Raw genomic sequence first — 13,824 nt, 5'->3', positions numbered from 1 at the left:
AAATAGGCTACATGGCAGATTCTTGAGGCTGGGCTGTACTGGTTTTAGGTTTGGTGTAACCCAAGGGAGTCTCAGGACCCCTCACTTTCAATGGTATTCCCAGGGTTCTCTGCTCCCATCAAAAAGGTCTCCCTCCTACCTGCATCTTCTTGAGACTAAGGAGACCATCAGCTGCACAATTCGCTGAGCATGCAACCTTTGAGGAGCTCCTGAGGTTGTATTTGAAACACGTGGCATGGATTATGAAAAAGACATTCTCTATTAGCCAGGCTAATAAGGAATCCTCCAAATAATTGAGACCACATGGCCATTACAGAGGCCTTCCAATGAATGACTTTCAAAGACTTAACAGACATTTTCATGATCAGTTACAAGTCTTGTTCACAAAAGCCTACCAGAGTCAGCAAAATCTCATAGGACATACTGGCACACTACCAACAGGGAAGAGGAGAGAATGAGTCTAGTCCCCCTTAGAGGAGAGAGTGAGTCAACCAGAAGCATTTTCAGTTTTATGATGATTCCACCTCCGTGTCGCCTTTCGGGATCACCCCAGGAGCCCAGCACACCCACCATTTACCACCTTCTACCTCTAGGTGGCAGCAACTTCCTTCTGTTCTCAACACCCTCGCCTTTGGCCTTTTGTTTCCTAGTCGCTTTAATTCCACCCTCCCTTCTCTTTCTCAAATAAACACTACACAGCCTGTAAAGTTTGGGGACGATTACTGTAAGCCACTTGCAGTGTTAGAAACCAGTCTATTCTTTCCGTTAAGCGACAGGGTTCTTCAAAGAGTCTGAAATAATTCAGGTCTAAAGTGAAAAATAATAGAAAGTTATTTTCTTTCCTTCTCCAGAACTATCAACTATACGCTCGAAGGAAAGCAATGTTTCTTTTTCTTTACAGTCCTCTAAGGAAAAAGGCAAAGAGTAGAGGAGTGGGAAAACAGATGGAACTGGAGAGATTTCTATTTTACAAGAACATTAATTTACTCCTATGGGTAATGTAAATCATTGCTTTCTAAAAGATCTAACCCAACATGTCCATGTAGGAGGCTGGAAGGGAATATTTACTACTCACACAGAGTTGATAACATACATAGTGTTGAGGTGGTGGTGGCTGTCAGTTGCTAAGTCATGTTTGATCCTTTGCAACCCCACGGCCTGTAGCCTGCCAGCCTCCTCTGTCCATGGAATTTCCCAGGCAAGAATACTAGAGCGGGCTGCCATTTTCTTCTCCAGGGAACCTTCCTGATCCACGGCTGAAACCCCCATCTCCTGCATTGGCAGGTAGATTCTTTACCACTGAGCCACCTAGAAAGCCCAAGGGTGTTACCCTTCTGTTAATTTGGCCTTGGTAAAAACAGAAGTAAACTGGCTACATCTGTAACCAGAAAAGCTATCATTTCTGCTTGGATGCAACACCTGCCCTTCCTGGAGTATGTATTTATCTAATGTATCAAACCACAATCCTACCTCAGCACACTTACCTGCTCAGGGTTCTAAATCATTAAAGTTAAGAAGGACTCAAGACAGTCGAAGTACTGGGTTGGCAAAAATGTTTGAGTTTTTTCCAAAAGATGTTACAGTCTTTCTGGCCAACCCAATAACTTATCAGTTCATTTGGGGTTATAATAACTGCTAGGTATGTCAAAAAAAATCATGCAGGCAGTAGAAAAAGATTCCTTTTATGTATAGCTGGCCTTTGACTATGGGTTAATACCTAGGGTTTATAAAGCATTTTCAAGGTGATACTATGATGAGTATTACCTCTGTTGAACTCTTTCCAAGACCAAATTTGAATAGTTTAGGTCAGAAATCATTCATTCATTCAACAGAAACACTGAGTTGAAGGAAGCAGAAAGTCTGGTTTAGTGTTAAGTGACAAATTTATACTAGAACCTAAGCCTGCAGACTTCAAGCTTAATTTCCTAGGAAGCTCCTCTGGAGAAGGCAATGGCCACCCACTCCAGTGTTTTTGCCTGGAGAATCCCAGGGACGGGGGAGCCCAGTGGGCTGCCGTCTATGGGGTCGCACAGAGACGGACACGACTGATGCGACTCGGCAGCAGCAGCAAGCGCCTCTTTCTTTTCACAATAGCTAAGTGTGTTTGGTTTAAAATTTTTTGAAATATACCATTCAACGTAGGATTTCTAGGAAAATGGATGGTTTGAGGAGATTAGGATAAAGCTAGTGAGTTTTCAGAATGAATTCTATTAATATTTTGGCTAAACACTCTTCTTATGCTTTGAACATTTAAGAATGAGACCAGGGAGAACCCATTTATTTTTATTACTAAATTTTACTTACTAATCGTAGGACTGCCTTTGTCATCCAAAATATAGGAAAAGACTGACTCCAAGGAATAAAGTTGAAGTCTTCTGGCCTGGAGAATTCTGTGAACTGTATAGAATCGGACACAATTGAGCGACTTTCACTTTTCATCAACTGCCTTTAGTGGCAGATTCTAGTTCACTGGTAACATGGCAAGCGGATGGTGCTGGTTTAAGAGGTAGTATCTTCCCCATCACTGTTTGTTTGGTACAAGCACCTCCTCTTCCTTTGGGAAATCCCTCATTGTGTGTGGTTTTAATGGGATTGATAACCAAGATACCCTGCCCTCACTTCGGTCAAAGGCTGGGCACCTGCGTCAGGTTGGGCTGGGTTGATCGGACTCTGGTGTTCTCGACTGTGATCCAGGAGCTGGGGCTGTCTCGTTGCAAGATTGCACCTTCTTACTCAATCTGCTTTCAGGTCCTGCTCTGCTCCCTGGGTTTCCCAAGGACCAACTCCTCCCTTTTTCCTTTGACTCCACAACGCACCTCACGTCCTTCAACAAAATTACCTTTCAAGTACGTTAGACAGACTCAGTCGGTTTCCATTACTTCCAACCAAAGAACCTCACCTGCTAAAGGAGACTGAACTGAATGAAAACTGAGACAGAGGTAATAGCTACAGACCACAGATTCCAGCAGGGTCCTCAGCTCTTCAGCTAACTGAGGGCTTATGTGAAGCAGCTCTGACTAAAACCTGTGGGATACTGTTGTGCTCAGATGCTCAGTGTTTGACTCTTTGTGACCCCGTGGACTGTCTCCCGCCTGGCTCCTCTGCCCATGGGATTTCCCAGGTGAGAATACTGGAGCCGGTTGCCATTTCCTTCTCCAGGGGATCTTCCCCACCCAGGGAGGGAACTTGGTTCTCCTGCATTGGCAGGTGGATTCTTTAACAACAGTGCCACCTGGGAAGCCTACGTGTGATACTGGTTGGCTTTAATTGGTGGAGAAATAGGTCACACACTATCTACTGCTATCTTAAAACTGATGAAATATATAAATTATGAGGATACCGATCCTTCCTTAGGTAATCTAGTACTCTACTAAGAAATGTAATAAATAGCCAATTTGAAGGAAAGCATTACGAAACTTTATGAAAATCTAGCGGTCAACTGAGAAAAATTATAGTAAGATGATATCTTATTTGATTTTTAAATGGCTAGTTCACTGTCCATATGTCTACAGAGAAATCTCCATGGCTAGAAAGATGATACTGAAAATAATATGACTGACAGAGGAAAATCAAAACAAACCTACTTGGTACCCCAAGCATTCTCACAAGGGAACCCCCTTAAGATTTATGATCTGGGCAATATTCCCAGCATATTCAAGAACACATTAGGATTTCTGATTGGGTCCTAACATTAAGTCATTATTCTTTCAAATATATATTTAGAAGGCAGGTTGGACTAGCTAATCCTTTAGTCCAAATGTACCCACTGAAAAATACTGTGGAAGCCTAAGAAAGACTGTGGCTCCTCTAGATAGATATAAAATAAGACCTTTCATCGTTTTGGACTTCCCTGGTGGCTCAGACGGTAAGGAATCTGCCTGCAATGCAGGAGATTTGGGTTCAATTCCAGGGTTGGGAAGATCCCCTGGAGAAGGAAATGGCAACCCACTCCAGTATTCTTGCCTGGAGAATTCCATGCAGAGAGAAGCCTGGAGGGCTACAGTCCATGAGATCACAAAGAGGAGGACATGACTGGGCTACTAACATAACACTTTCATCATTTTAGTATCTTACATTAATTATCAGAGAACTTGTAATTCTACTATCAAAGATATATCTTTTTTTCATATTGGGACAGTTTTGTTTTTTTTTTACCTGCATTATTCATTTGTTGTTTAGTCGCTAAGTCGTGTCTGACTCTTTGCAACCCCAGGAACTGTAGCCCGCCAGGCTCCTCTGTCCATGGAATTTCCCAGGCAAGAATACTGGAGTGGGTTACCATTCCTTCTCCAGGGGATCTTCCTGACCCAGGGATTGAACTTGGGTTTCCTGCCTTGCAGGCAGATTCTTTACCTTCTGAGCCACCAGGGAAGCCTTACTCATTAATGACTCCCCAACCCCCTTATCCTGCCTGTTTCATTACAACACGACCATTATTTTAAAAGTCTACATCTGAAAAGTTTAACACGGAGGGGACTGTGATAGAGAATAATGCCCACTGCACGAATGAAAAATGTACAAAGCTGTAGTTTTAGTAGCTTTCCCAGATTCAATCACGATTCCTGATTATACCTTTAAACTAAGAAACAATAACTATATGAAAACTATGCTACAAGTCCCAGAATTACAGACAAGTCATTTTCTTGCTTCTTTTCTTCTGCTCACTGTGGATTTAATTTGCTCTCCTCGGTGGCTCAGACGGTAAAGTGTCTGCTTGCAGTAAGGGAGACCAGGGTTCAATTCCTGGGTTGGGAAGATCCCTGGAGAAGGAAATGGCAATCCACTCCAGCAATATTGCCTGGAAAATCCCATGGATGGAGGAGCCTGATAGGCTACAGTCCATGGGGTCGCAAAGAGCTGGACACGACTGAGTGACTTCACTTTCACTTTCAAGGTAAAGGCTTAAGGTAACTGATTCTAGATCCTTCCTCTTTTATAAAATATGCATTCAATGCAATAGATTTCCTCCTAAGCACTACTTTATATGCTTACTACAAAATTGGCTAACCTGTGTTTTCACTTTCATTTACATCTGACCTTTAAACAAACAACATGGGTTTGAAATGTGTGGGTCAACTTATATGGGGATTTTTTTCAATAAGTATGTACTATAGTACTACAGAACCTGAGGTTGACTGGAACCATATGTAGGGAACCATGGAAACGCAGGCCCAACTATAAAGGTATCCATAGACTTTCAACTACATGCGGTCGGTCAGTGCCAATAACCCCCACTTGTTCAAGGGTCAACTGTAGTTAAAAGTAATCTTAAATTTCTCTTGAAATTTCTTTTTTGACCCGTGCATTATATAGAAGTATGTTAGAAAGTCTCTGTGTATTTTTAGATTTTTCTAAACAAGTCCTTTTGAATACTGAACGAATATGGGACCATATTAAAATGAGTTAATATGAGGACTTCCATGGTGATGCAGTGGCTAAGACTCCGCCTTCCCAACGCAGACGGCCTGGGTGTGATCCCTGCTTAGGAAATGAGATCCTACAGGCTGCAACTAAGGCCCAGTGCAGACAAATAAATTTTTAAAATATATATAAGATAAAATAAAACTAGTTAATACAGTAGAGATGCTTTAAGACATGATAGTACCACACATAGCTCCAATGCTAAGATGCCAGGAATAACAGAGAATATACTGACAGGCCAAGTAATATGGTTCTGAGCAGCTGGTTGGTAAAAACAAATTATGAATGGACTTTTAATAGAGAAACAACTCAAAAGTGGTGACCTTTTAGCTCAGCAGCATCTTATAGCCTTAATTCTCCTATAATTAGAAAATAACCTGCTTTGATTTTTTTCCCAAATCATCTTTATTGTGGTTGAAGGAATACTAGATGCAAAAATCAGCTAATATTAACAGGAATGTGAAGTATTTTTATCATGACTGTTCTTGCTGCAGTTCTGGGTTAAAGAAAATTAAACCAATGGTTGTTAAGGGAAATCTCAAACACAGCACACAAGTTTAAAGTATACATAATGGTCATCAAGCTAAATTTGAGGAGCTGGTGGAAGTCATGGAAGAATTTACTAGCTGACACTGGATTATAACACAGAAAAAGATAGGAATTTGAAGGGATTTTCAATGTAGCATCACTGTGGAAGCTTCTTTGCATTGTAATTCAGTGTACAGAGAACTTGCAAACTGCTTTATGGTTATATAAACTGCCGCCCATTTTCTGAATCTGTTATCAAACATTGGAAAGAACATGCTTCCAAACTAAATCTAAAGGCAACCTGTTGTTACTTATTTGCCAACACATATGGATTTAAAAAAATAAAAGTGAAGACCAGGCAGGCATTCTGGGAACTGGAATCTTCACATATTAAAGTTGAGACACAGTATCATAATTTTTGCCCTGTAAGTCAAGAAGCAGTGAAATGCTCTGGTAATTAAAGTAACATAGTCAATATTATCTATAAATAATGAGCATGCAAGGATCTGCAAGATGATGAGTAAACATTTTGGCAGGGATCAACTGCCACAGATTGGAAGGGAAAGCAATGTCTTTATCAGGCCTTTCTTCTTTCTTTCCCCCATCACATCAATCTCATGGGAATTTCCCAGACAAAAGCCTTCTGCTTAGCTTGTAATGAATTACACATCCATCTGATTTAATCTTAAGCATTTCTCTTGCTCTGCCCACAGGTAACCAACTGCCAAGGAGCAGAAAGATGGCTGGACAGGAGTGTCGAGAACTGGGCTTATGCCCGCATCTGACAAGGAACACATTTCTGTCTTTGGATCTCCATCTCTGTGTTTGAAAAAGTGAGATGTTGAATTGAACTTGATGACGTTTACAGTTCCTTTTCAAGGGGCTTCCTTGGTGGCTCCAAGGTAAAGAATCTGTCTGCCAATGCAAGAGATGTGGGTTCGATCCCTGGGTCAAGAAGATCCCCTGGAGAAGGAAATGGCAACCCACTCCAGTATTCTTTCCTGGGAAATCCAATGGACAGAGGAGCCTGGAAGGCTACAGTCCATGGGGTCCCAAAGGGTCAGACATGACTGAGTGCCGAAAACAACAACAAAAACGACAGTTCCTTTTCAGCCCCACAACTGATAACTACTGTATTCAGAAATGTCCTGTCCCCCCCACCCTCTTTGAAGAGCTAGCTCTATCTCAGCTTTCTTAAAGGTTTCCAGTAGCAACAACTTGAGTGCCTTCCTCTACTAAGGCAAAAGTTTAAACAAGAAGCAATGTTCTTATTTTTATGACCAAAATCCATATTAGTTACACCATTCAAAAAGATTGAATGAAGTCATGTCTAACATTTGCAACTATATGCATATAAACATTTAAGTTCATTGTAGCACAGCATACCCAACCATAAAACATCAAAATGTGAAAAGGCTCTTCCTGCCCTTCCCTAAATTGGTGACACAGAACTTTTTCACTTCCAAATGTGAAATGTGATCCACACCCAGAATGTGTCATAATTGGCATGGATATGCTATTAAAACTAGAGCTTCTTTTGCAGACAGCTACATAACATCTCAGGCATGTTGGTAAGAAAGGAATCATAATTGAGACTGGGGGTGACAGCATCTGGATTGTTAGAGAAAATTAATCCTATTTTACTAATGGCAATTCCTATTAACAATGCCTAATTTCTCCATCATAATATAAATAGTCTACAGTCTCTAGTATGTGACACATACCTCTGCACAAAACAGCCCCACACAAATGTTTTCGGTACACAGCATAACCATGACTACGCCATCATCAAACAACCATATACACCCAAGTCTTTGAAAGCTTTTGGACCGGGGCCGGATGGAAGGAAAAGTATATAAACAGAAGAAAAAATAAAAAGCTAAAAATGAGGATTTTGGAATCCTCCCACTGAGACTGGCAAGCTTGGAGCCTTAAATCAACTTCAATGTTCATTTCAGAGATATTCCCCAACAAGCCCCGCCCTGTCCTGGTCCAACCTACACATCCACACCAAACACGTTTGTACATTTCAGATTCTAGAATAGCTCTGGGGATAAAAGGGCTGAAAGATGACTTGGAAACAGCCACTCTTTGTGGGTTTGGTATCAGAATATCATAGTTTCAAGCAAAAAGACCTGTGAAGAAGAAAAGTCGACCTATATATTCAACCCTCTAAGAAGATTTACCCCATTTCCCCTCATTTGCCCCACAAGGAGCAAAATATTTTTTCCGTCATTATATGCAAGAAAAAAACAGCAAATGCTCTTAGCTGTCGGACAAAGGCAGGCATGAAACAAGAGCTGTGACACATAATACAGCGAATGAAATTCACATGCTGAACCTCAAACACTTCATTAATCCTCAAATCAACAAATATTACTACAGTGGAATGGCAGAGAGGGGAGAGTCATTCCGATGGGCAGAGTTTATGTCTGGTCTGGATTGCTACCACTGATTAATTGAATATTAAATGAGTTGTCTGATGATCTCATGTTTTTTATTAGGGTGCTAATATATCTTGCAAGAAGTTCTTACTGTCATTCCTTAATCCCTGCCTGATTAAGTTAGCAGATACTTATAACAGACATCTGTCCCTGGACCCCTTACATCCTCATGCTTTCAGCTCCTTCCTGGTTACGTACATTTTTTTAGCCATATTTTCTTTCCATCCAGCAGGTTTGTTTGTCTTGAACAGATATTTTTTTCCACACATTTCTTCAGCTCCAGAGGAATTCTTGCCACAGGAATGAGGCCAGGGGATGGACACTGCCTCTCATATTAACATTATGCAAAGAAAAACACTACTTATAATGTTAAGCCATCTTTACTCAATAATAAGCATTGGTTTGAGACCTCAACCACAGCCACTGACATTTATAATCTACCAACTGTCATGCATTTCCTAGGCATAACTTACAGGTTCAAGTTTTTTCATCTTTTACTGAGATTTAATTGTTTATATGATGAACAATATTTTGTAACTGATTGGAGCACTTGCTGGCTTCACCCAACACCACGTATATATAGTACTTGAGGATATAACTCAAGCCAGAACCAAGTTAGTGTTGAATTCAGTATCTAATTCTGTAAATTATCCCGAAACTTCTGTTTTGGAAAAAAAGAGCAACTATCGCTTTCATATCCATGGCTAGCAAGAGTATTTAAAACTTTTAGATCTTCAGAGAGATTATTTCACAAAGAAATAGCAACAGTTCATCACTTAAGTAGATGTAGATGTTGGAGGATTCACTGGGCTTCTTCCTAGCTTTCCTATATGATTGATTTCCATAAAACAGTTTCATAATATTTACATAAGAAAAATTCAAGGTAGTATATGCAACAGGATTTGCAACTAAACTCAAAACCAAATAAGTTAGAAATGTCTCCAGGTCTTTGCATCTGTGTTTTAATCAATAAATAAAGCACTTTGTCCGGACTCTTTTTTTTCTATTAATTTTGAGCCTTTACTCGAAAACCTTGGGAATCAGTTTTTCTGACAATCCGTTTCCACCTTTATATTTTTTCCCCTTCCATACTGTCTGTTCCCAAACTAGTCTTAAATAAAGTTGATAATTATTCTCCTCTGGATGTTGTACTATGAACGTATCTCTTAGAGCATTATCCACATTTTATTATGTTATTTGTATTATATAATATTGTATGTTATATATATGTGACATCACACACACACTCATGCACACACATCCTTCAAGACAGTAAGCCCCATAAAGACAGAAACCATGTTTTATTTATCTTTCTAATCTAGTGCTTAGGAGTGTAAATAAATGATGTTGAATAAATACAAGCTGAATTTTCTCAAGGCTAGTATTAAAGATCCTTTTTGTTTTTCATGGATTACTTCTCTGGAGACAAAACTGGTTTAAACTTACTAACCGAATTATGTGCTATGAATTATGTAGGAACAAGTTATTGTTACTCTAATACTCCAGGAAGGAAAAGCAAAGAAAGAAAAGAAAATATGTTATGGACTCAGTGATCCACATTTAGCCACTGAAATATAAGCTGCAGAAACTGGGCCTCTCCCCTGACAACATGGCCCTCTACCCATTAGCTTATGTCACTCACTTGAGCATCTCACAATCTCTATCTGTAGTGAAGTTTCTTCAGTATGATGTGCTTTGGACTAAAAAGTAAGAGCAATTTCATGTAGTCAAAAAAGGACCTGGTTTATCCCTTTCCTTTTATGTAATGGCCATCAGTGTTATTATCCTCTCAGCTTTCCACGTTTGACAGGGAACAATATGCTTTAGTGATTGTGAAAAATAGTGATTGTGAGGGATGCCCCAGCTTTTAGACAGTGTGTAAGCAAAAGGCTGCTTCCTCTGTATTCCATTTCCCCCTCTGTGAAAAACCAAAGCATAATATTTAACAACAAGATCAAGCTATTGTGAGGGTTAATTAGATTTAATGGGGGAAGGGAGGTGAGCTGATGAGGCACTATTCAAATTCAAAGAATCATTATTTTGTGTCTAAAAATAATCCTCATTTAGGAGTAAAATTAATTTGGAAGCTCAATCTTTGGTAATCATCTTCCTATACTTAAAAAAAAGCCATGGTTTTTAATCAAAATCCCATTCTAACTGCAATTCAATCAAGTAAAAAATGGAGACCTGTGATTTTCCATTCACCTTTGTAGTAAGATAGTACACGATTCAGTTCTTTTTCTTTTCTCGCCCCTCCCTTCCTTCACTTCTTCCTTTCTTTTTCTGAAGATATACTATGTGGGGAAAGGTTAATTTTGGAGAATGAAGTAATGTAAACAAATATGGATTTTATTAATAAAACTATAATGCGTTTTGTTTGTTTTATATGAAGTATTTGTGAAACAGTTTAAATTTCCTCTTTAAAGAATCAGCAGTCAGGACTTCTTTGGTGGTCCAGTGGTTAAGACTCTGCGCTTTCACCAGAGGGGACAAAGGCCCATGTGGCCAGGAAAAAAAAAAAAAAAATTAATAATCAATATTCTGTGGTTAAAATAACTTTTCAGGCTATTTCTGGTAAGTTTCATCTCTATTTTTGTTCAAGTGAAAGTTCTTCATATTCCCCAAATTAAAGAACAGATGCCTGGATATTTAAGGCTAAGGCCAGAAAAGGGGCATCTAAATAGTAATCATCCAAAGTAATGTAATAGATTAAATTATGAAAATTTTCATGAGAAATAGAAGTTGGTATCTGAGAAAAATCTGAGCTGTCTAAATCTTACTAAAAAACATAGTGTCTTCAAAAAATGGGACACAATTCTTTAAAAATGTCCCAGTCGATAATCCTGGGAAATACGCCGTATCTGTTTGGAAAAAAATGTTGCACTCAGTTTTTGGTGAACGAAGACTTTTGGCTAGAAAGAAACTCTATTCATGTTTGTTTAGAATTTTCCAAAAGGAAAGGGAAATAATGTAGCTCAAGCAGTAGAAATATATTCTCTACAGAGAACCAGGAATAATTGACACAGTCCTATTAAAAATTCCCACAGAACTTATAAATTCTCATCACTGTGACTGTATACTCACCAAGCGAACTTCTGATTATTCACTCGATTTCCCCGGACCCTTGATACTGGGGACGGATGTACCCTGTAGTAGGTAGATGAGAATAATCCAGTCATTAAAAGAGCATTTTCCTGATTACAACTGAACAAAAAGTGATCTGGCTTATAAATAATCTCTTTCAGATTAGCTTAATGTAAAATGGCCCACAACACAAGCACCTCGTAGTAAATGAATGCAGTTCGATTCCTATCCCTACAGACCTGCCTTCTCTTTCCTTTTGCACCACTTTTAACATAACAAGCATTTGTCACAATGTTCCCTGTGAAGATCCCGCAAAGCAGGACCAGTTTTAATAAACTGATTCATTCATTCAGTCCAACAAAAAGTTACTGTTGCCAACCTAATCCCTGCCAGGTTTAGGAGTGCATAAAAATAACATAAGGTCTAATGCTGACCCTCAACAAGTCCTTTCTGCTACCTGTTCCCACAAGGACGACAGAAAGAGACAGTCTAAAAGTACACATTCCCTCAGTTAACGTCTAGATTTAAAGCCCTAAAGTAACATAGCAAAGGAGATCAGCATACACCCTCCCCAAATACGTTACTTTGCCATAATGACTGTTTTGATTTGAAGGCAGTCACAAACACAAACACGGCAAGAGCTCTCTACCTTTCCTCTATAAGGAAATTTTAATTCGTAAAGGCCTTCCATCCAACTATTCCCATATCAGGAAAAGGAGTACAACATACAACTCGCCCCAGAAATGGTATTGAGATGAGCTGGCATAAACAACCCTTATTTACCATTAGTTTCCCCCCATACACTTCCTTGCTACCTCGCTAAAATGTAGCCCCCTAGATGCCCAGACTCCCTTGTATTTTGACAAAGCAATACTCCACAATTTTTTTTTGCCTTTGTTAAACTGGTATATAAGCCCCCAACTCTAACCACCCCTTTGAATTACTCATCACTGAGTATTCCTGCAAGCATGAATGCATGTTTTATGTGTAAATAACTGTTTTTTCCTCTAGCTAATCTACCTATTGTCAGTTTAATCTGCACACCTTCAGACACTAAACTTGAGAGGGCAGAGGAAAAAATTAACCCCCATGCCTTATACTACTGTGCTGTGCTAAGACACTTCAAGTCAGGTCTGACTCTTCGCAACCCAATGGACTGTAGCCTGCCAGACTGCACTTTGCACTCAGAAGGTGTATTTCTTCCAACAGCCCTCCTCTGTCCATGGAATTTTCCAGGCAAAAATACTGGAGTGGGGTGCTGGCCCCTTATAGTAACTTCATCCAAATGAAGAATGGGTGAATAGTTATTTTTAGGGGAAAGGTCTTCTATATGTGATGCTCTCTAGCCAGGCTTTGAAGGAGACCATGTCAATTCAAACCTTTAGCTAAATAATGGGGGAAAGATAGTAAAGACCATATTGTTGTACAAGCTCCTTGGGTTGGAGTCATCCACTGGAAATGCTTGAAATTTCTAGGAACTGCTGATGTCTTCCAAGCAGGAGTTAGCTACTGGACCTTCATGAACTTCCACCTCTTTGTGGGTCACTTACTGGTAGCACAATTTGCTCCACTTCCGGTCCCCATGGCCAGCTTCCTGCTTTCTTCTCTCCTTACCAGGTACTTGTGAGATGTAGGCAGTGCTTAGGCTGGTGCTCTCTTTACCCTTTAGATCTCAGTCATTACTCTTATTCACAAGACAAGACAGTAAACCGGGATTCTAAATAGGCCTTAAAGTCCAGTTAGAATCAAGAGCCCCAAGGTTCATTAGAATCCCCATTCTCCACAGTTGCTCAATGAGTGAGAATCATTTCAAAACAGACAAAACAGTTCTAGCCCCTCTGAAGGGCCAAATCCAGTCTTTCTGTAAATCCAGAGCCAGACTGCACTTTGCACTCAGAAGGCTTATTTCTTCCACCATCCCTTATTAACATTCTTTTCCTCACAGCCCTTCTCAATGGCTGCTGCAGCTGAGCTGCTCAGCACAGAGTTCCTGCTCCATGTGGGGGAGGGGATGTTAATTATGCAGAAAGATGGAGAGCAGCCAGACAGCCCCTCTGGTGAACTGTCTCATTCAAGTACGGACCACTTCCTGCTGTTTTGCAGCTACAAGGATCACCTGTTGGTCTTGGCATTCGGCCAACCTGGGGCCTAGCGGAAATGACAGACTCAGCTAGAAATGAAAGCCAGCTCATATTCCAGTACCCCAAATTGGGGACAGAGTGAACAAACATGCAATAAAAATGCACAAGAGTTACACACAAGGTAACAAGGCTCTTTTTTTCCCCTGCTCTGCTTTTTTTTCTTTCAGTCTGCCTGCTTGAAATACAATCATGAAAATGGAAGAAGT

The 13,824-nt window shown here is 40.0% G+C and overlaps 1 protein-coding gene across 2 annotated transcripts in view; it reads right to left on the bottom strand.

Annotated features, from left to right (window-relative positions):
* KLF12 (Kruppel like factor 12) overlaps positions 1-13,824 on the bottom strand; it is a 526,247-nt gene that overhangs the window by 65,538 nt on the left and 446,885 nt on the right. For both annotated transcript variants that reach the window (XM_005687692.3, XM_018056508.1), the window contains exon 6: positions 11,478-11,540. In XM_005687692.3, the coding sequence (XP_005687749.2) occupies positions 11,478-11,540 (63 nt within the window). The remainder of the gene's footprint in view (positions 1-11,477; positions 11,541-13,824) is intronic.

This window comes from Capra hircus, chromosome 12 (assembly GCF_001704415.2).
Source record: "Capra hircus breed San Clemente chromosome 12, ASM170441v1, whole genome shotgun sequence".
Classification (NCBI taxonomy): Eukaryota; Metazoa; Chordata; class Mammalia; order Artiodactyla; family Bovidae; genus Capra; species Capra hircus.
The sequence above is the reverse complement of the archived record's forward strand: the minus strand, read 5'-3'. Positions and strand labels throughout refer to the sequence as shown.